Source organism: Rattus rattus, chromosome 8 (genome assembly GCF_011064425.1).
Source record: "Rattus rattus isolate New Zealand chromosome 8, Rrattus_CSIRO_v1, whole genome shotgun sequence".
NCBI classification, from domain to species: domain Eukaryota; kingdom Metazoa; phylum Chordata; class Mammalia; order Rodentia; family Muridae; genus Rattus; species Rattus rattus.
The window spans coordinates 114,930,997-114,953,185 of record NC_046161.1 but is presented as its reverse complement, the minus strand read 5'-3'; the positions used below and the strand labels follow the sequence as shown (position 1 = coordinate 114,953,185).

At 43.2% G+C, this 22,189-nt stretch overlaps 1 protein-coding gene across 1 annotated transcript in view; it reads left to right on the top strand.

Moving 5' to 3' along the window:
• Nucleotides 1–22,189, top strand: part of Fyco1 (FYVE and coiled-coil domain autophagy adaptor 1) — a 67,019-nt gene that overhangs the window by 5,952 nt on the left and 38,878 nt on the right. Inside the window, exons 2-11 of the mRNA XM_032911300.1 lie at nucleotides 4,262–4,411; nucleotides 7,086–7,192; nucleotides 8,751–8,876; nucleotides 13,105–13,211; nucleotides 14,558–14,701; nucleotides 15,565–15,652; nucleotides 16,503–18,851; nucleotides 19,868–19,960; nucleotides 20,407–20,525; nucleotides 21,393–21,560. Coding sequence (XP_032767191.1) covers nucleotides 4,357–4,411; nucleotides 7,086–7,192; nucleotides 8,751–8,876; nucleotides 13,105–13,211; nucleotides 14,558–14,701; nucleotides 15,565–15,652; nucleotides 16,503–18,851; nucleotides 19,868–19,960; nucleotides 20,407–20,525; nucleotides 21,393–21,560 — 3,356 coding nt within the window. The 5' untranslated portion in view covers nucleotides 4,262–4,356. The remainder of the gene's footprint in view (nucleotides 1–4,261; nucleotides 4,412–7,085; nucleotides 7,193–8,750; nucleotides 8,877–13,104; nucleotides 13,212–14,557; nucleotides 14,702–15,564; nucleotides 15,653–16,502; nucleotides 18,852–19,867; nucleotides 19,961–20,406; nucleotides 20,526–21,392; nucleotides 21,561–22,189) is intronic.

The following is a 22,189-nucleotide window of genomic DNA, read 5'->3' as shown; positions in this document are numbered from 1 at the left end:
GGGAACTTGATACCAGCCAAGTATAACCAAAGTCAGGTCTCAGAGAGAGTGGCATGGACGTGCTGTTATGCCATAAAAAATAGGCATTAGTTCCCAAGCACCACAAAGTTTTGTTGTTGTTATTGTTTGTTTGTTTGTTTGTTTGTTTAAAACGGTCTCACTATGTAATCCTGGCTGGCCCAGAAATTGCTATGTAGACCAGTTTAGACTGTTAACTCACAGAAATATACCTCTTGAATGCTGGGACTAAAGGTGTTCACTACCACACACAGCTCAGCCACAGAAGTCTTAAAGGAACCCATTTTGTCTGTGCCATACCTTGTTTGATTGGCATACATCTTTTCCTTAAGACCAGACTCCAGATAGCTAGAATCCAGGAAATCTAGTGGGTTATATGATACACACATGGTCCCATCCCCAGCCTGGATGTTAGCCACAGTCAGTTGTTCTTACCCAGTTCCCAAGTTCCCTACCCCAAAAACATGTACCACCCTTCTTTGTAGCCCTCATATTGCCTGTGCATATACAGCCCTGGGCTTCATGGATTAAGTGTGCACCATCTCCTTTGATGATTACATCTGGAAGCCACATGACCTGGGTTGGCAGTAGTGGAATGAGTCATGCAGGAAAACTGTAGCGTTCACCATCACTGTACCTCCATCTGGCCTCATGCCTACCTGCCTCTCTTCAGGGATATTCTGGAAGCTCAGTGGTCATCACAGAGAATCTATCAGTCTCTCCTTTTGGCATACATAAGTAAATTGTCCCTTTTTGAGCACCCTTCATGTTTTAAAACATTATCACAGTACTACTGCTTTGAGAGGAGATACAATTTAGTTAGATGAGTTTCTGTTTATTACTGTTGAGGTTTGTGTTGAGTTGTTTTTTTTTTCTGTTTTTCATTTGTTTGTTTAGGTTTTTTTGTTTTTTTGTTTTTCAATACTGGGGTTTGAATCCATGAGTTTGATCATCCTAGGTAAGCACTACCAGTAGCGTTACATCCGTGTCCCTTTTTTTGTTTTGAGATAGAGTTCTTCTGTTTCCCCATTTCATATATCAAGTATTCTGATTTCTCTTCCAATGTTTTACCTTTTCAAAAACGTTGTTTTAACATAAGCATAAAGTATATAGCCTTTCCAGGAGTTTCTTTAACTCTGGACAACACTTTGAAGCTCAATGCCTGGTTGAATATTTCTATGATTTATTCCTCTTTACTGCCAAGTACTCAGGAGCTGTTATCTATAGACCTGCATGGGCCAGTTGTACTCTATCTGGATACCAGATGGTTTTCTCTTATTCTTCTTGGTAGAAAACTTCTTAAATCGGTTACTATTGCTATGATGAAATAACATAGTCCATTACTGAAGGAAGTCATGGCAGGAACTCAAATGGGGCAGGAAGCTAGAGACAGGAGCTGATGCATAGGCCATAGCAGGAAAGTGCTTATTGACTTGCTTGTTTCTCATGACTTGCTCAGCCTGCTTTCTTCTAGACCGCAGGACCCCAGTCCAAGGGTAGCCCCATCTTCCATGGCTGGAGCCCTCCCACATTAATCACTAATTAAGAAAGTGCCCTACAGGCTTGCCTACAGTTCCATCTTATGGGGGCGTTTTCTCAGTTGAGGTTCCCTCCTCTCAGATGACTGTAGCCTGTCAGGTTGACACAGAGCTGGCCAGCACAGTTGATACCTTGCCAACTTGACACACAAACACATCACCGCTAAGCTACACCTTTCCTTTCTTTTTTTAGCTGCAATATTACACATTAATATCAACTTCACAATATAAAATATTTTACAGACTTAAAAGTCTAACAGTCTTATAAATTCTAATACTTTAAAAGTTCAATCTCTTAAAAAAAACTGGTCTGCCAACTAGTAGGTTCGTGTAAAATCAAAAATAAGTTAAATACTTTCTTACTTCAAGAGAGAAGAGCCAGGGCACAGTCAAAATCTGAACAAGCATAGCCAAGCTCCATTGTATACACACCTCAGTGACCAAGGTCAAGCATAGCCAAACTCCATTCTATGCATACCTCAGTGACCAAGGTCTGAAACCCACTCACCATCTGCTGGGCTCCTCCAGAGGGCCCCATAGTGGGCTGGGCCATCTCATATAAGTCACTAATTAAGAAAATGGAATAGGCTTGCCTACAGCCTAATCTTATGTAAACATTTTTTCAATTGAGAGCCCTCTTCTCAGATGACTCTAACTTGTGTCAAATTGACATAAACTAGCAAGTACAATAGCTCAGCTTAAGCAAAACTGAACTGTGCCTTGTGAGCCTCTCTACCTGGAGAAACACTGGGACAAGAAACAGACTTCTCATAAACTGCTCCTATGTCTAGTCTATTATCCTCGATGAATGGTACCAGTGCTTGTTAGGGGCCTTTACTGTGATCTAGCTTAGTGCCTGACTCTTTCTTTCTGGGCCTGAGAAGCTCTCTGTGTTTTCACTGAGTCACAACTGTGCTGGCTTGTGAGTTAAAAATAGACCCTAGGCATCTGTTTAGTGACAAGCCTGTGCTGACCTGACCAATCACTCTAATGCTTATAAATATGTGGAGTTGTTTATGGGTTAGTTGCCATTTCCTTTCCAGGGCTTCCTTGCCCCACCTCCTGAAACCAGAAGGGGGCCATAGTACTGAGTGAGTGAGAGCTGGCACATGTTAGACAGATTCAAGGTAACATGTTATTGTGAAATGCTGAAGTTCAGGATAGTTCCTAGGAGCCAGTAGAGCCAGTAGAACTTTTGTCATTTTCTGTAGTGATAATTGTGCTGTCTTACTGGTTCAGCGGGATTTACTGAGAAAACCCCAGATTTGAAATCACATAGAAGAGAAATCAAGCCAAGTCTACTCATTTGCCCTATGCCTTAGGTTACAGAGCATCAGGTAGGAAAGGTGTTTACCCTACCATGATGACTGTGAAAAGTGCAGTGTAAAATATGTACCAGAGCCCTGGGAAGGCTCTCAGTAATATGGCTGCTACTGTCCTTACAGCAGACATTGTGCCTTTGCACAGAATACTTAAAGGGCAAATTAAAGCTTCCTGAAGGCCTTGATGTCCAATTGTGTGGTCAGAACTCTTCCAGGTAGGTACTCACGTCTCTTTTTGTTGGTCTTCAAACATACTGTGACCTTAAATGACATTAAACAGCTGCCCAAGAAGTGCCAGCTGTAGACTCTCCAGCTGGAGAAAACCATGACTGAGCTTAAAATAGTACCTTGTCTCTGGTCTGATGGGAGGGCTATGTAGGCCCGAGGGTGGTATGTCAAGCAATATTTTCACTCTCAGGCTTAGCCAAACATGAGGAAGAAGAGGTTCAAACCTCTGATAATAGAAGAGCCACCTTTTACTAGGTATGCCAGGCTGTTCCTGTCAGAAGCCGTAGGCTATGTATACCCCTGCCTCTTGGACCCCCAAACCCTGCCTGGTACTTCCTGCTGTTCCTTAGAAAGAAATATGAGAAAAATAGCTCTGAGCAGATCTGGCTACATGAAGTTTAGAGATGTCAGAATCTGAGATAAGCAGGTGGGAAAAGATGAAGGATCCATGGGAAACTTTTCTGAGGATTAAGTATGAGGAGGCAGTTTTGTCTCAAGAGATAGGAAGAACAGCTCGGAAAGAACAAGCTTTGCTTCTAAGTTGATCTTGCTTCTTTTTAAACATGCTTTAGTTAGTGTTTCTGTTACTGTGATAAAGACTGTGACCAAAAGCAACTTGGTGAAGAAAGAGTTTATTTTATCTTAAAACTGTCCAGTCATCCTTTGTCACTGAGGGAAGCCAGGCAGGAACCTGGAAGCAAGAACCAGAACAGAAGCCAGGGAAGAGTGCTGCTGACTGCCTCGCTCCTCATGACTTGCTCAGCCTGCTGTCTTATACCATCCAGGACACCTGCACAGAGGTAGCACTAACCACAATGGGATGAGCCTTCCTACATCAATAACTAATTTCAAAAATGCCCCAGAAGCTTGTCTACAGGCCAGTCTAAAGGGCATTTCCTCACTCGTAGTTCCTTCTTTAATATTTCTAGCCTGTGTCAAGTTGACAAAAACAAAGAAACAAAAAACACAGAGCAGTCTAGAATCAAGTCATGATGTCAGAATATAAGTATATCAGAAGCAAACCTGAGAGTACCTGCTAACAGGATTCACACAGAAGGATCAAGCCATCTCCTCAAGAAAAGATACCTGATGAGTCCTTATACCCAAAGTGAAGGTCCTCTACACTCTTTAAACTATGGCCTCTTCCCTGTACAGGTGCCACCATGGAGTGTGACCATTGCTGACTGGCAGCCACACAGCACTGAAGTGATAACCTGCTTGGATCTACACGTGTAAGAAAGAGGAAAACTATGGCTTCTAGCAGCACTGAGACGCAGCTCCAGAGGATCATCCGTGATCTACAAGGTCTGGTTGAGGCTAGTTTTGTGGAACTTGGGCTTGTGCCCTGGATGTTTGTAGAATTCAGCCCTCCCCTTGTTATTCACACACAGGACACATCATATTGAAATATTTGGTTTTCAGATATCCAGTCTCTGTGAAACAGGGAAGACTCACATTCCTCTCAGAGCAACATAGATAGTTTGTGAACAAAATCAAATACTACTAAGAGGACTGGGGCTGGTTTCAGTTGGCATATGTGCTTTAAGCTGCCTAGGTGCCTTTTATGGAATCACCACTATCCCACACCTTGCTGGGCTTTGGTAAGCTTGGGTTTTAAGGGCAGAAACATTCTCCTCTCTTTAAACGGGAAGATGAGAAACTTGGAGATTTCATGTTACATCTCCCCACACCAGCCCCCAGCCATTGATGACCATTTCCCCATGCATTTTAGTCCTAGGCCTGCTTACCTCATGGCTTCCTGAGGGAACCACTTGGATCTGTAACCATTGAAGAAAGGCAAGGGAAGGGATATAATAGTCAAAACTGCAGCTATACTTTGACAAAATAGCATTTCTGTGGACTGTGGGAGTCCAAGTTTTAGTCTTCTAAATGACTTCCCAAGGACCAGATTTTAGTAGGTCTCTCATCCCTACTACTACTGCAAGGCTTGGTTTTATAAGCCTCTGGAGCTCCAACACATTTGCCACAGAGCTGTGCCAACAACTGTCTCAGTGACACTTCCCTGACAACCTAGAATCTGGGCTCCTGACTGCTTGGGCTGAACAAACACTAGAAATCTTATAGTAAAGGCTATTGGTCTGGGATAGCCTCAGTGCAGTCCACAGTCTGCATCGGAGATCCAAAGCCAACAAGGTCCATCCCACTTTCTCAGATTTGCTATTTACAGTGCTTTGGTGCCTCTGTTGCATGTTAAGTGTCCATTTTCTCAAAGGCAGACCAAAGGTGTTCCAGATTTAGATTTCGTTTGATTTTATAATATTTTTGAATATTTTGCAATTTTATAATATTTTGCTGGCTGAACATCTCTTATTTAAAACTCTAAAATGCAAGACTTTTGAATTTATTTTGTTTCATGTGCATATGACATTCTGTAGTAACCTATGGAATCTTGTTTGATCCTGTGAGGCAGGCGCTATTGCTGCTACCATTTTGCAGTGAAGGAAATAGGCACAGTGGTGTATGTGACTTACTTACTATAACAGAACCAGTACGGAACAAAGCTTGCAGCTAAAATGTTTCGTGTTTTTTTGTTTTGTTTTAATTTTTACAGATATACAGAGAAAAATAATGGCAATTTGGGCAAATCTATGTTTATCATTGGGTTTTAAAAGTTTTACCACAAAGTAGTCTTTTCTGTGTCACAGTGGGTAGTTTCCAAAGACAGCCTTATGTACCATATTAGCTGATGTCACAGAAATCTCAGAGGTGATTCAGTAGTCTTGAAACATTCATCCCATCTTCAAACCAACTAACAAATGAGGGGAGCAAACTGCACACTGAGAGGTAAAGGACCAAGGTCTGCTTAGAGCTCTGGTGTTTGCCAACAGAATCTTAAGCTGAGTCTCTGACCCATGTCCCTTATCTGTAAAATGGAGGAGAGGGAGTTGATAATAAGAGATTTCCTGGGTTGGGGATTTAGCTCAGTGGTAGAGCGCTTGCCTAGGAAGCGCAAGGCCCTGGGTTCAGTCCCCAGCTCCAGAAAAAAAAAAAAAAAAGAGAGAGATTTCCTAGCTTCCATGTTGTATTTAATTTTTTTCATCTTTTCTCAGTGCTAGAAGTGGAATATATGGGTTGAGGATTTAGCTCAGTGGTAGAGCGCTTGCCTAGGAAGCGCAAGGCCCTGGGTTCGGTCCCCAGCTCCGAAAAAAGAACCAAAAAAAAAAAAAAAAAAAAAAAAGAAGTAGAATATATATTATATAACATCTCAGGCTTATTGAAATAAGGCAGATACTCCATTGATGAAAAGTACGTGCAAAGGTCTGATCCTTAAACAGATATTGTTCTCATTGTTACTGTTATCTGTACTCGATGAGTGCTCTAAAACCCGTAATTAACTTGTGCTGATAGAGTGTAGCGAATGCTGTGGTCTGTGCTAAAGGCTTGGCTCCCACTGTTAAAGAGAAACGGGACCTTTCAGAGCCTATTGACGACCAGTGATTAGGTCATGGCCATAGAGTATCCTGGCTTTTTTTTTCCTTTCACTGTCCTCTGTCTGTTTTGGTTTGTGATTCTACAGTTGATTAATCCACATACCAACCATTTGTTGACTTGCTATATATATATATATATATATATATATATATATATATATAGAGAGAGAGAGAGAGAGAGAGAGAGAGAGCGCTTGGTGGTAGACATGGATGAATTATAAAAAGTAAAATAAAACCAAACAAAAGAACCCACCCGTGCCCAGTCAGCAAGCTGTTGCGGTATCTCTGGGGGGACTCAGTACACTGGATTCTCCTACCTGAAGTTGTATCACCTGAATAGTTACATTTCCTGTGTGCTTCCAAGGTGACCACTACTAACCATGTATCCTTGTGCTTCTTGACATTATTTCTGCTCCTTTCTCAGACCTTTCAGTATATTTAAAATGCATGCCAATTTGGGGGCTGTTAAAATGTGAGGTAGACAAATGTGTCTCTCTAGTTACATGTTCCTGTTTGTTGTCTTAAAGATGCAGTGACAGAACTAAGCAATGAATTTAAGGAAGGCGGAGAACCAATCACAGATGACAGCACCAGCTTGCACAAGTTTTCTTACAAACTTGAGTATCTTCTGCAAGTAAGTGGCCCCTGTCACGTATTGGTTTTGTCAGAGTTGTCTCTCCTTCCCCATTTAAGTGACTGTTATCAGTTTCCAGGATGTGGTTCAGAAAGCACAATGGAGCAGTTAGTCCCTTGTGGTAAAACTAAGAGTCAAAGCAGGCCCAAGAGCTCAGTCCTCCCATGTGAGTGAGTCAGGATGTTCTGGGAACTGAAAGCATTCTTCTGAGGTTTAAGCCATCTTAAGGCATGTCGCAGGCCTTTCCAGCAAAGCTCGTAAGTGTAATGTAGTTATTTACACCCTTTGAGAACTGTGTGGTGTTTCCCCCTCCAGACACAATATATGTATAAAGCCAAATATAAAGGCAGTTTCCAAGACTGCAGACTCAAGAGTCTTTTTCCTCAAATATGGTTACCATGGGGCTGGTTATTGCTGAATCAGGGTTAGTCAAGCATTTTAACATTTTTATGGTGTAAATTTTGTGTCTGGTTAGTTTGACCTAGACAACTCTGTTGATTTGGGAAGCACATGCTTTTGAAATAGGCAGGAAAGAAATGGATCTGCAATCATTTTACCAAAATTATATGAGGTATTTCTGGGGTTTGTTTTGTGTTATCTAGGTTTGATAATAGCAAACATGAATCATGCGTCCATAACCAGGGGGAAAGGCCATAAATGGTATAGAGATACCTACCGTACTTTACAGTGTCATATGCCACCAAAGAACATTGGGAGGGAGCTGCTAGAAGGAATGACAGGCATGGAAGTACTCACCTTATGCCTCCGACTGGTTCTTTGTTGACACTGATTATGAAGGTTTGCTTCGTTTGTTCCTCTTTCCCAGATAAGCCCATTTTAGTGTTGAATTTGAAAGTACTCAGCACTCACATTCATTTTGGTTTTTCATGTACTTTAAAACAGTGTTGACTATTGAGAGTTGAAGAATGGATAAGAAACCATTGCCTGGGTTCTCTGAGTTACTGTACAGTCAACACCTTTAATGTTAACATAAGACTCTTCAATTGAATCTCCTTATCACATTGGAGGTTTCCCACCAAACTCTGGTGGTAACCCTTAAGAGGATAAATCAATCTCAATCAATCTCTCTCTCTCTCTCTCTCTCTCTCTCTCTCTCTCTCTCTCTCTCGCCCCTTTCATTACTTTCCTTTTCTCCTTCTTGCCTTTCCCCCTCCTTTCCTACCTTCCTTCCTTTCTTTTTTTCTTTATTAATCAGTCAGTCATCTATCTAGCTTGCTACACTGGAGCTACAATTTAGGTTTTCTATATGCTAGAAAAGTACCAATAGAAAAATCTTTTGGGATAACTATTATTTCTAAATCTTGTTAATCATATAACCTTGAGCTGGTGTTTAGTAGCCTCTCCCACATCTACGGTTTCTGCATTAAAACACTCTTGTTTTGAGATTTGCATAGTCTGAGTTGCCAATAAATAAAAATAAGAACATCAAGAGGCCTTCTCCAGTGCTTGTCCCTAGGAAGCTAGCAGTGTTTATCACATTAGGAAGGCATGTGCAACAGTAGTCTCAGGCTTCCTGTCTGTTCCTTTCTCTGCACAGTTTGATCAGAAGGAGAAGGCTAGCCTCCTGGGTAGCAAGAAGGACTACTGGGATTACTTCTGTGCGTGCCTAGCCAAGGTGAAAGGAGCCAATGATGGGATTCGATTTGTCAGGTCCATCTCTGAGGTAAGACATACCATGAAGAGAAGGACCACCTGTCTTCCACTGGCCTGCCTAAAGCTTCTTTGTGGATACCTCTTCTACACATAGCTAGGTATACCATGAACTCTGTGGGTGATTAAGAAGCCAAGAAATCTAGGCCAGGCATACTGGATACCCGTTACATGGTTCAAGCTCGTGGAAACTATCTGAATTTAGACTAAGCAGAAATGAGCCAGGCCCTAAATTTCACTTCCTATCTGGGCTGTTCACACTGGAAGTCTCTGTTCATGGAACCCTTTGGAAGTGTGCAGCACCACTTCCTTTTTCAAAAAAATTATTTTTTCTTTAGAGTTGGTAAGCCAGACAACTCACTAGGTAAAGGCACTGGCCAACAAGCCTGATGACCTAAGTTTCATCTCTAGAACTCACATGGTAGAAAGAACAGACCTTCCCTCATGTGCCATGACACATACATGGCCTGGCATGCACACATACACATACATACACATGCAAAATGAATGAATGAATAACAAATTTTTTTTAAGTTGCTAGGCTGTCTTGCTGACAGTTTGCTTAGGAAACTTAGATTTGAGGTGAGGAGGATAAGGTAGAATTTCAAAGATATTTTGTATCATGCAGGGCTGCTAAGTAACTTTCAGTATCCAGTTGGGCCCTTGAGGAAGGGCTAAATGCCCTGGCTTTGTCTTAACTACAAAATTAATAAATAATAAAAAAAACCACACCACATTATATACCCTTCTTCATTTGTGGATCCTAATTTGCAATCTTGTCTCAAGATCTCTGTGGCAGTTTCTTTAATTCATTTGTCTTGACTGCCTTGTACCAGAACCTAGAAGGCCCTGTGTTGAATCCCATAACAGAGTCTGCTCACCATACCATATTGTGAGTAACTAGACCTCAGATGATCTCCTTTATTCCTGTCTCCCAAGCCCACTCCCATCCCCATTACCAATGACTCCCTTCCTCTCACATCATCCCAGTCAACCTATATGTGAAGTACACATATATGGGAAGCAAGTGAACCCTGAAATTTTGGGAAAGAAGTTGGAAAAGTTTGTGCATTTTGTCTTGTCAGCATCTCTGACAAGTATGGAATTACTTTAAAATCAGCACATAGGCTCTTTGCCTGGCCTCAGAAGCCACAGTGTTAGAGTGTTGGATGTTCTAGCATTAACACTCCAAGGTATACCAACTAGAGCTAGGGTGTTTCTTCTTATAGATAGGAACAATATTAAGCACACTGACATCAAAGGCTCAACGTATTTTGCCAGCTGCACCCTCGAACTCTGGGCAATCGAGGAAAGATGGCAGCTCTGAAAGTTTATCTGCATGTATCTTTAATGTCAGTGTTAATGTTAATGTTTAATGTCAGTGTTAATGTTTATCTGCATTATCTTTAATGTCAGTGTGATGTGGGTTGATATTGTGAAGTTGGTGAGAAACTCAAGTCTATGATGTAGAGCAATGTTTAATGTTATCAGAAATTTGGAGACATTCCATCTTCACTTTTTTTTTAATCTAAAATTTATTTATTTATTTTGTGTATATGGGTATGCTGTAGCTGTACTTCATCGCACACCAGAAGAGGACATTGGATCCCATTACAAATGGTTGTGAGCCACCATGTGGTTGCTGGGAATTGAACTCAGAACCTCTGGAAGAGCAGTCAGTGCTCTTAACCTCTGAGCCATCTCTATACACACACACACACACACACACACACACACACACACACACACACCTCACTCTTGTCTCCTATTCTTCACACATTGCATTGGCACTGAAGCCATAAGTGTGTGACTTTGGACAGATGAACTTTTAACAGTCAGTTAGTTTTCATTCCTAGGATCATGAAGTGATTACTAAAAGAGTCTACTTTTCAGCTGTTTTCTTCCTCTCCTCATAAAGCATTCAGACCTTTTGAGGCCATGCAGACAAATATTAAAGAAGTTAAGGAAGCTGTGTGCTGACTTCTAGCTGCTCATACAAGTTTTAATGGCAATTTCCTGTGTGACCCCATTTAATTATGTATGAAAGCTGTTCTCTGTCTTGGAATATCACAAGGTGGGGCAACTGCTGTATATTCAGTACCTTAGTACTCAGGTATCCTTTGGATCTTCAAATGTAACGTGAATTTAACAGGTCAGAAGTATTTATTGGACTCCTCAGCACCTTTTGAGCAGGAGATAACCATTTGGACTAACATATGTGACTGTTCTTCTGGAGGCTCAAAATGGGATCTTCCAAGATTGTGTTTCCCAGAAGTAGTGGAGGCCAGCTCTGCTCCAGGTGCATAGCACAATGGTCTACAGACACAGCTCATGGTTCTTGAACGTCCTCTGGCCTGTGCTGCTGTTGTGTGTCTTTTCAGTGCTAACTCAAGATCTAAAACAATTTTAAGGGATATGTAGTTATTTTCATTTGCAGTACACAGGAAATACTCTTTTTTCCCAAAGGACATTTAAAGATACCTTTAAGTAAGTAGCTAGCTCCCTTTATATAATCATCTCTTCAACTAATGAGCTCAAATATTATCATATAAGAAGTTTTACTGTTGAATAAGAGGAATAGTGACTTACTCCTGCTCTGGGAGCTTGCAGACAGAGTGGTTTTGTGGGCAGAGGTCTCATTAAATTCCACCACTACTCCAGTTTCTGAGTATGTGGATGTGCACCTTGCCTAACTGTTCTTGGCTGCTCAGATGTTCCCATTGAACACTTTGTTCCCAACTCACTCATCAGAGGAGAAAGTGTTTGTACATGGGTGTGACCTCAAGGTTGTCCTCTAAGCATCTTTTGAGATAACTATTTAGAAGCACACCATAGTGCTTTATATCAAGTCGGTCTGCTGTCCACCTACTTCCACTTCAGCCATTACGACTACGTGCAGTATGGACACAGAGAAATGTCTTCTGCTTTCTGTAGTTCATAAGGTTTTGTGTCTTTTAGAACCACTTCATATTAAATCATTTCCTTGAGTTATCAATAAGAAGATAAATACTTCTGAGTTAAAGGTGTTAACTGCTACTGGGATGTTTACAGCATCATTGGTGCCTTAGTGGTATGCTACATACTTCCTGTCTGAATCCAGGATATCTTGATAGAGGATTGTAAGACCCTTTTGTGACCAAACTACTGTCATTCCTCTCCTACCACATTTGACCTTTAAAGGGATAAGAGAATGTTGGCCCTTCTTTCTCTACTTAGATCCAGAGCTTGTATCGACAGATACCTGTGGTAGGTCCAAGTATTTTGAATCCCTGACTGCTTCTAGGACTGATTAATTTGCAAACCTGTCTCACGTGTCTTCTATGGCAGTTCCGTTTAATCCACTTGTCTTGTCTGCCATGTGCCCATAGCTGGTAGGGCCCTGCATTGCAGCCTCATTGCGGTGTCTGCCCAACATAACTTGTTATAAGTGACTAAACCTTAGATGGATCCCTTTATGCCTTTACATGGTTTGTTGTAGAGTTCTGGACTCTTGGGCTTTTCTATGACATCTACTCATAGGTGACAAGACTTCATGGAAAGAACTATTCTCATCTGTAGCACACTGACTATGGGCAATGAGTTGGCTTATCTGAAAAGAAACAAGCCCAACTAGGAAAATATGGATAGATACATGGGGGGGATTGATGATTTTATTTTCATAATGGAGACAAAAAGAGGCCATTATTTGTCTGGCAATACCTTTGCAAAGCTCCCCTTATACAGCTCCACTTTCTTTCTGTTCTTCCCCTTTCTACATGTTCCAACCAGACCTCTTAAGGCCTCTGTCCCTGAGCCTGACATCCCCCAACCCCAGTACATTAAGACCAGCACAAGAAAATCTTAACATTCTTGCCTCCTGTAGCTTCTATGTGAGAAGCCATTCAGCTACCTCCAGATATGATATCACTTCTTACTCCAGATTAAATCAAGGGGTTTCCTGTCTGACTTGGAGATTCTGATGGAAAGAGGAGCAACAGTGACTCCATCGAATGCTCAGATGTTTGAGTTGCATTGATAGATCTTTCTTCATTGTTTATAGAGCATTTTCAGATGGCCTAGGATAAGTAGCCCTTCTTCAGGCCTCACTCAAGGGTGACAGTGCCAGATGTTTGGTGTCTTTTGAGGGATATGAGGGCTGCTATTGTCAGAATAGACTTGAATAGCATGTTCTGTCCTGTATGTGGCCTTTGCTAATCCTCTATGAGGCAGGTGTTTAATCTCTATATAATCTGTGTTTTCAGCTCCGAACATCTCTAGGAAAAGGGAGAGCCTTCATTCGCTACTCTTTGGTGCACCAGAGGTTGGCAGACACCTTGCAGCAGTGCTTCATGAACACCAAAGTGACCAGGTAATTGTGAGTCTATGCTGGACTTAACTGTGTAGCACTGATAAACAGAAATTGTGTCAGCCAGAATATTAGTGGCAGGTGCCTCTAGTTTCTTTCTACATCCATATTCTTTGTACTTCTTACCAGTCTTTGAGCATGTATGTGAAAGTAGGGAAGGGGAAAAGGCTACCTTTTTCTAGTTCTCACATGTGCTCAACTATGACACTAGAACTTAGAGCCAGATCTTTTAACTCCTGATGCCATATGTCTTTCACACTGGGGCCAGTGTTCCTTTGCCTCCTAGAAGATTACCTGTTGGGTTTTCCTTCACTTAGCTGAAGCCCCCACCTACCACAGAGTCAGTACCCATCAGCATGTCAGGGCTCCTTGGAGACTGAAGAGCAACTGCTGTGAGTCTAGGTTTCCCACATGTCAGTCTTTGTACCTCTTAAGTGGGACAGCCTCACCAGGAAACAGTAAGGGAAGGAGAGAGGTGAGCCTAAATGGATGAAGGTAAGGGAGCGTCAGATGAAGATGTAGATCTGGGGCCACAAGGCCAGACATCTTTGTCTTGCCCAGCATTCCATTTCTAGTTCTACGCTGCTTCTCCCTAGACATCACAGTTAATGAAAGAAAGCACTTTTGAGTTAAAAAAATAACAGGCAAAATCTTTAACTTTATTTTGTCACCTTTAAGGTTGATATACATAAAGGAATAGTTCTTATACAAAAGACAGGCTTGTGAGTTACAAAAACATTTGTGCATTTGATTTGAAAAGTATATTGTTTTAGGTATTGGTAGAGATTGCCATAAATAGTTCAGTAACACAGACCTCAGATATCAGCCAGGTAGTTCTTTAGACTCATCAGGACTATCTTTTTAACTTCTTATTGCTTCATGTTAAATGAATAAATGTGCATACATTTCTAGATAGACATTTGTTCTTTGGCTTTTAATTTGATGACTGAATAGAAATTAGAAATGAGCCCAGTGTGTCATAGTGCATTATGTGAAAGGAATAAAAGCTGAAGTTATCTTCCCAAAAGCAAGTGTCCTGTCTCCTACAGTTGCCCTTTCCTGGCAAATCACTGAGATTTTAATATCTCAAAGTCTTTGTAAGAACACAGATACTATATATGTAGTAAGTAAGCATCCAGTTTGTTGTAACCGTTTTCTTTGAAGTAAAGAACATTTATTGAGAACCCATGGTCTGGCAGTAAAAGATAAAATGATTTGCTTGGTTTTTGATTTAGTAACGTGAATCACTGGATTTGATGAAGCAGAACTACACAGGACGGTCTTCAGTAGATTCATTCTTTGTTTATCCGTCTCACTATTCAATTCTCACAGTGTTTTGTTTTCTGCAGTGACTGGTATTATGCAAGAAGCCCCTTTCTGAAGCCAAAGCTGAGCTCTGACATTGTGGGCCAGCTGTATGAGCTGACTGAGGTTCAGTTTGATCTAGCATCAAGAGGCTACGACTTGGATGCCGCCTGGCCAACATTTGCCAGGTGCTTTGCGGAATTGCTTTCTAAGAGTTGAGGAAAGGGATGCTTAGCATTTTGAAGACATCTGCCTAGCCATTTTGCTTGCTCAGTAAATTATACATAGCTTCATGACTATTTTTTCCTGCCTTCCCTTTTATTCATTCATTTATATCAGTATTGACTCAGGGGCTTTTTGGGTGGTGGTGGGTTTTGTTTGTTTTTGTTTAGGGGGCTTGCATTCTGTCATTATTTGGGATCTTAATTGACCCATATTTGTCCAATGGGAGACCTTTCAGGCTGATACTTGTGGAGTTTCTTTCTTCTGCCTGATATATTCTATTTTTTTTTTCTTTTTTTTTTGGAGCTGGGGACCAACCCAGGGCCTTGTGCTTACTAGGCAAGCACTCTACCACTGAGCTAAATCCCCAACCCCGATACATTCTATTTTTTAAGAAATAAAATATTGTAGATATAACTAAGGCCCCACTCTACTGTTATCTTTCTCTTTTCTTTCCAGAGGTAAACACAGCACCCACAGTTGAGGCATATTAATAGCAAGTTTTTTTCACTATATGTACATGAATCCATAAATATTGTATGATAATGTAATGTTCTTTATAGTATATATTTTCAAAATTTAATGTGTCATGAGGAAGCTATTATTGATCACTAGTTGAGAAAATGCCTTACAGATGGATCTGGTGGAGGCAATTCTTCAACTGAGATTCTTTTCTTTCTCATGACTCTAGCTTGTGTCAACTTGACACACAAAACAGCCAGTACACCTAGTAACTATCAACACCACTGCCTGTGTGTATGTTTGCATATATGCATGTACCTGAGTTTGTTTATCTGAATACAAGTGTGTCTGTTCTGTGGCCCCACAGGAGGACGCTAGCCACCAGCCCTTCTTACATGTGGAAACCCCCCAGCCGAAGCTCCAGCATGAGTAGTTTAGTGAGCAACTACTTGCAGGTAATGTCAGGAAGGCTGGGATTAGTAGGCTGTTAGGGTGACCAGGGTAATCTCAAATACTTATTCTAAGCAGAGTAATATAACCCCTCAAACTATATTCTTTATGCCCTGGAATTTAGATTTTTACAGCCAGATAAAATTTAGAACCTTTTAAAACTGAACTCTTAAAATATTTAACGAATCTTAGAAGATATAATTTAGCACTGAGGTTAGAATTGACGCTATCACCTTCTGTATCCAACTAAGGGAAAATTACTTAACTTGTAGCTTCAGCTCTTTCTTCTGTAAGAGGGATTAATAAAATCTTTCTGGTCCTAAGTGGAGGAACAAGTGAAAGAGTATTTAAGAACAATGGATCAGGAAGTCCTAACTTTTTCAGAAATGTGAACCTATCATAACTATATAATAGCAATTTATTTGCAGTACAAAAATACTCATTATGTATAAAGAATATTAAAAATGAAAAAGACTACTCTTTGGCCTCATTTTGTGATTTTTATCATGCCGTGGTGCTGTGGGTATAATACAGTGGGTTAACCTGAATATCAGTGTGACTGAGTTTAGATTCTATAAGAAACAATATCCTTTAAACTTATAAAGCTGATGGAGGCTGGTAGAAAAGTGATTCTGCTTATCAGTGGGGTTTGTACGACCTTGAATGTGCTCTGACCTCAGGGCAGGTGCTAGGAACGTAAGGTTTCTAGTCCTTGGACTAGCTCTAGAAATTTACCTTAGGTAAATTACCTTTAGGTAATTCCTTTGTTTTTATTCTACTTTCATTGAATACAAAAACTTATCCAAATAGCTGGACCGCTTCATTCCAAAGCTCCTGTCTTTTACTTTCTTGTAGACTCAGGAGATGGCCTCCAGTCTTGACCTGAATAGTTCTCTAAACAATGAAGCACTAGAAAGCTTTGATGAGATGCGGCTGGAGCTGGACCAGTTGGAGGTTCAGGAGAAACAGCTACAAGAGCACGTGCAGCAGCTAAACAGGGAAAACCAAGCACTTCGAATGACGATCAGCAAGCAAGGGGGGCAACTTCAGGTAGAGAAGGAAACGGGGTACCTTGCCGTCGAGGATAGCATTGACCTCGTGAGCCTGGTGGCAGAGCTCCAGAAGCAGGGGGAGGTCACCCAGGCCACAGTGAGGAAGCTACAGACATGTCTACAGGCTCTGGAGTTAGCTGTAGACCAGAAAGAGACCAGCCACTCAGCCTTGCAGCTTGAGAACGTGGCACAGGCGCTTGGCGCTGTGAGAGACTCCTTGGGTAGGAAGAACCAGCTTCTAGCCAGCCTTTCTGAATGCCTCACTAGGGCTGAAAAAAGGGAACATCCATCTCTGGACACAAAGCTTCATCAAGAGCCAGTTCCTACTGACCTGGCCCTGAAGTTCCAGGAGCTGAAGGGAAAACTTCAAACCCTAGAAGGAGAGAACACCAAGGCCCAGGAGCTAAACAGGCAGCAAAGTCTCAAGCTAGAGCAGCTGGCCAAGGAGCTGCAGCTGAAGGAGGAAGCCCAAGCTAGCCTGGAACACTTAGTGAAGGATGCGGTCCCACTTCAGGAAGAGCTATCTGGAAAGAAGCAAGAGTCAGCTCAGCTCCGACGGCAGCTTCAGGAATCCCTGGCCCACTTGAGCTCTGTGGAGGAGGAGCTGGCTGAAGCCAGGCAGCAGGAAAAGCAGCATCGAGAAGAAAAACAGCTACTAGAGCAGGAGGCCAAGTCTCTGACATGGCAGCTGCAGCTCCTAGAGACCCAACTAGGACAGGTGAGTCAGCTTGTGAGTGACCTGGAGGAGCAGAAGAAGCAACTCATGCAGGACAAAGACCATCTCAGCCAGAAAGTAGGAACACTAGAGCAGCTAGCTGAGGCCCATGGGGCAAGTAAGAGTAAAGAGGCCGTCCCACCACAGGCTGGGGAGATGCCAGAAAAGGGGCAGCACTGCCTCCAGGAAGAACAGGCAAACAATGCCACAGTGCCAGGGGCAGACCAGGAGGCGTTACAAAAGGTCAACCAGGAGCTACAGAAGGAGCTGCAGAACATGGCTGTGCGCAACCAGCTCCTAGAAGGCAAACTGCAGGCCTTGCAAACTGATTACAAGGCACTGCAGCAGCGAGAGGCAGCAATCCAGGGCTCTTTAGCCTCCCTGGAAGCTGAGCAGGCCAGCATCCGGCAGCTGGGAAACCAGATGGAAGCAAGCCTCCTGGCTGTGAGGAAAGCCAAAGAGACTATGAAGGCCCAGGTGGCAGAGAAGGAGGCTGCCCTGCAGAGTAAGGAGGGCGAGTGCCGGCAGCTGCAGGAAGAGGCAGAGCAGTGCCGGCTTCGGACAGAGGCCCAGGCCCAGGAGCTCAGAGCTCTTGAGAACCAGTGCCAGCAGCAGATTCAGCTGATTGAGGTCCTCTCTGCAGAAAAAGGCCAACAGGGACTCAGCCTACCCCAGGTCAACACAGCCCAACTGGCCCTGTCTCAAGCACAGCTGGAAATTCACCAGGGGGAAGCCCAGCGGTTACAGAATGAGGTGGTGGACCTCCAGGCCAAGCTCCAGGTGGCCCTAGGTGATCGAGACAAGTTACAGAGCCAACTGGGTGTGGCTGAGGCAGTTCTCGGGGAGCACAAGACCCTGGTGCAACAACTGAAAGAACAGAATGAAGCTCTCAACAGGGCCCATATTCAGGAGCTGCTGCAGTGCTCAGAGAGAGAGGGGATACTGCAGGAGGAGAGCATCTACAAGGCCCAGAAGCAGGAGCAAGAGCTACGAGCCCTGCAGGCAGAGCTGTCACAGGTGAGGTGCAGCTCTGAGGGAGCCCACCTGGAGCATGCAGAGCTACAGGACCAGCTGCACCGAGCCAACACAGACACAGCTGAGCTAGGCATACAGGTCTGTGCACTGACAGCTGAGAAGGATCGGATGGAGGGGGCCCTGGCCAGCCTAGCCCAGGAGCTCCAGGACTCCAAAGAAGCAGCACTACAGGAACGAAAGGGCTTAGAGCTCCAAGTGATGCAACTTCAGCAAGAGAAGGAGAGCTTGCAGGAAAAGCTGAAGGCAGCTGAGGAGGCAGCCAGTTCATTCTCTGTTCTTCAGGCACAGCTGGCCCAGGCTGAGCAGCTGGCCCAGAGCCTCCAAGAGACTGCACACCAGGAACAAGATGCCCTTAAGTTCCAGCTAAGTGCTGAGATTATGGACCACCAGAACAGACTAAAGGTAAACTCAGCTTTAGCCATCTCTCAAGGTACACCTTGTGGCAACATAATTAGATGGCCCCGCAGCAAGGAAAAGGTGAAAACCAAAGAATGTTCTAGTTCCATTCTATTGTAGTAGCTCACGCTTCTTTACATAAATACATGAGGCAGAGCATGGGGAGCAGTAGCTTCACATGGAGCCTCCACTTCGTCTGTGGCATATATTGGCCTGCACAGTACTTTTTAAAATTAGAAGTCAATATTGACAGAGCAGGATGTACACAAATTCAGTTTTGTGGTTTCTTTTTGAATTCTCAGGAGATCTAAGAGCCCATTTCCAAATCTCCACAAGGCAGAGTAGGAGTGCACACAATCTTCTACTTCTTCCCCTTTTGTGTGTTTGTGTATAGACATTCCACAAATAAGTTTCAGCCTTTAGCTCTGCCTTATCTTTTGGAGCCCCACCCTCCATAGGGTCACCAGTGTGTGGCAGCTCTTGAATCCTGGCCCTAGTTCTTTCTGTAATAATCAGCTTCTCTGAGTACTATCCTGATGACTGGCAGGGTGTAGGGAACTGGCTCTGTTTAGAAAAGCAAGACCCTTACAGCAGACAAAGCTGTGAGGCCCCAGTAAACCATGAGTCTTTGATACTTTATGAAGAAAAGGGGCTAAAGGATGATAAATGAGAATATAAACAGGTAGCCACACTACTTTGATTTCTAGTGTGTATCACTAGTAGGTCAGGCCTCTGCTCTCAGACTACTCTATACCCTCTCCTATGCATTTCTAAAAGTGCCCTCCCTACCCCATGAGACTCATGGGCTTGTAGAAATTGCACTTGCAGAAATTGTTTAAGGAACAAGCTGAGCCTCCTTTCCTAGTAAACTTGCAAGTATTTCGTTACCAGTAGAGAAGAAACTTGCTGAGCCACTTCAAGAAACAAAGCAGTCTTATTTTTAGAAACCATTTGGGTGATAAAAGTGAAGGAGTTTCAGAGCAAGAACCTCTCTCTTACGATGGCTTCCTTATTCTCTCCAGACAGCCAATGAAGAGTGTGGGAGCCTCAGGGCCCAGCTAGAAGAACAAGGCCAGGAGCTGCAAATGACTAAGGAGGCTGTGCAGGAACTGAAGGTGAGCCCAGCAGGTGTGCTATCAAGGAACGGGGATCTGGTCTGCTTTTACCAGATTGTCGAAAGATGTTTCTCACAGTACTGTCAGTTGGTGACAAACTAAGACAGTCATCGGTTCAGACAATATCACAAGTCTGTGCCATAAATTCCTTCCATTCCCTGGACTTTGGGCTAAAAGGAAATTGTTCTTAGTCACCTCCGTTGGCATTCTAAGTGGCACTTGTCCCACCAGTAACTGCACTTCGTGCCACCTGCACTCTAGCATCCCACCGAAGAGGAGGTCATGCCTCACAAATATAGAGCAAAGGTTCCTCGCCTCATAAACTTCAGCACAAAACCTTCACCGTAGAAGTGGCCTTACCAGGCAGTGTGAATAACATACCAATCTCTTCTTCCATAGAGGGTAAGCTTTAAGCTTTGTGTCTTCCCCCTGATGTCCTATACTAGATCACCAAGGCGACCATGGAGGAGAAGCTGAATTGCACTGGTAGCCACCTTGCAGAGTGCCAGGCCACTTTGCTACGCAAAGATGAAGAAAGCGCTATGCTTCAAATCAACCTAGAAAGGTCAGTCACTGGGACACCCATACAGCTGCTGGTGGTTTCAGGGAGTGGGTAGGTTTACTCATTTTAGAAAATCAGCCACTTGTATTAGATGAGGAAGTCCTGCAAGTCATGTCACCAGAAAGCACGGGCCAGAAGCTTGTCACAGAAAAGCTGGATAACTTCTGCAGCAGTCCACAGGAGGCAGGGTGCTTTTCATCTGGTTCAGCTTTTTACCTTCTGCAAGGCACACCTTATTGCAGGAGCTTTTGGGACTCCGGCTTGGGGTCCAATAATAGACATAGAGACATCTGTATAGTATCAGGCTGCTACCCTGTTTCTGGGGCAGTCCCTCAGCTACTCATTAGCTCCACCAGGCCTCCCTGCCCAGTTACAGAGATTGGAAGACTTACCAGGTAGAAGACCTACTAAGGCGCCCAGCACCCTCCCCAAGGCAGAACGTCCCAAAGACACCTGAGGGCAAGGTCCCTTTTTGTAACCACCTCTGAGAGACCACACCTATCCTTTATGTCCTGACACTTCTCTCCTGCTTGTCCTCCGTCACTACTCCATAATTCTCTTTTCCATCTGGCTTTTCCCAATATCCCAAAGATCCTGTCTAGGAATCCTTACAGAAATTTCATGTCCCACTCACTTATTAGTGTTAGTATCTCAGAGTGTCTCTGCCGTCCCTTCATGTTTGAGGGGGAGGTAGAGAGAGTCTCAGATTTTGGGGTAGTGTATAACCATGATAAGCAGATCATGCCTCACCATGAGAGGAGAAAGCTAAGAGGGGAAAGCTGGACCTTTCCTTGATTGCCAAGAGAGCCCAGAAATTCCAGGAAGCTGAATATCAGAGCTAACCAGGAAAACTTATTTCTCCCCTCCCAGAACACAGAAGGAACTTGAAAAGGCTACATCAAAATTCCAAGAATATTACAACAAACTCTGCCAGGAGGTGACAAACAGGGAAAGGAATGACCAGAAGATGCTTGCAGACCTAGATGACCTGAACAGAACCAAGAAATACCTTGAGGAGCGGCTGATAGAGCTGCTCAGGTGAGTGGGGGCAGTTGGGGACCCTGTCCAGGATTGGCTTTTCTTTTTAAAAACTTATGGAAATGACAGTTCAGTGAGAATGGGCCCTTGTCCTCAAGTTCTGCCCAGTGGTGGACTGCTAGGGAGCCATATGTCTGCAGGACCCCACAGACTCTGGCAGTCTTCAAGGCTGCATCTCCCTGATCACTCCAGTTCATTCAGTTTGGCTGCTTGTTTGGATGCAGGATTATGTTCAAACTCTGGGTGCCTGGCTAAAAATGAGAATAAAATGGCATTTAGTAACTTTGGTCATTTCCTTATCTCTTGCCTGTTTCCAGTGAGCCTTCTCCTCTCTTGCTGTTCCCCTTTCCTTTGATTAGGGCTCCCTATAGGGACCCAGCTGCCGTGTCCATGTGGAAACCAAACTAGAAAGGGCTCTGAGGGACCCAGCATGTTCCACTCTTGCCACTCAAGATTAGCCATGGTATGGTGCTTACTTTCCAAGAGAGATGTGGGAAGCTGTAATTTCTATGAACTGTCCTGATTGTTAAATGGTTGCAAATCATTCACAAATTTTAACTTTTTCTAAAAGAAATCAAATCTACAAGATAAAATACTGTAGCTATTTCTTCCTTTCCTCTATCCCTCCC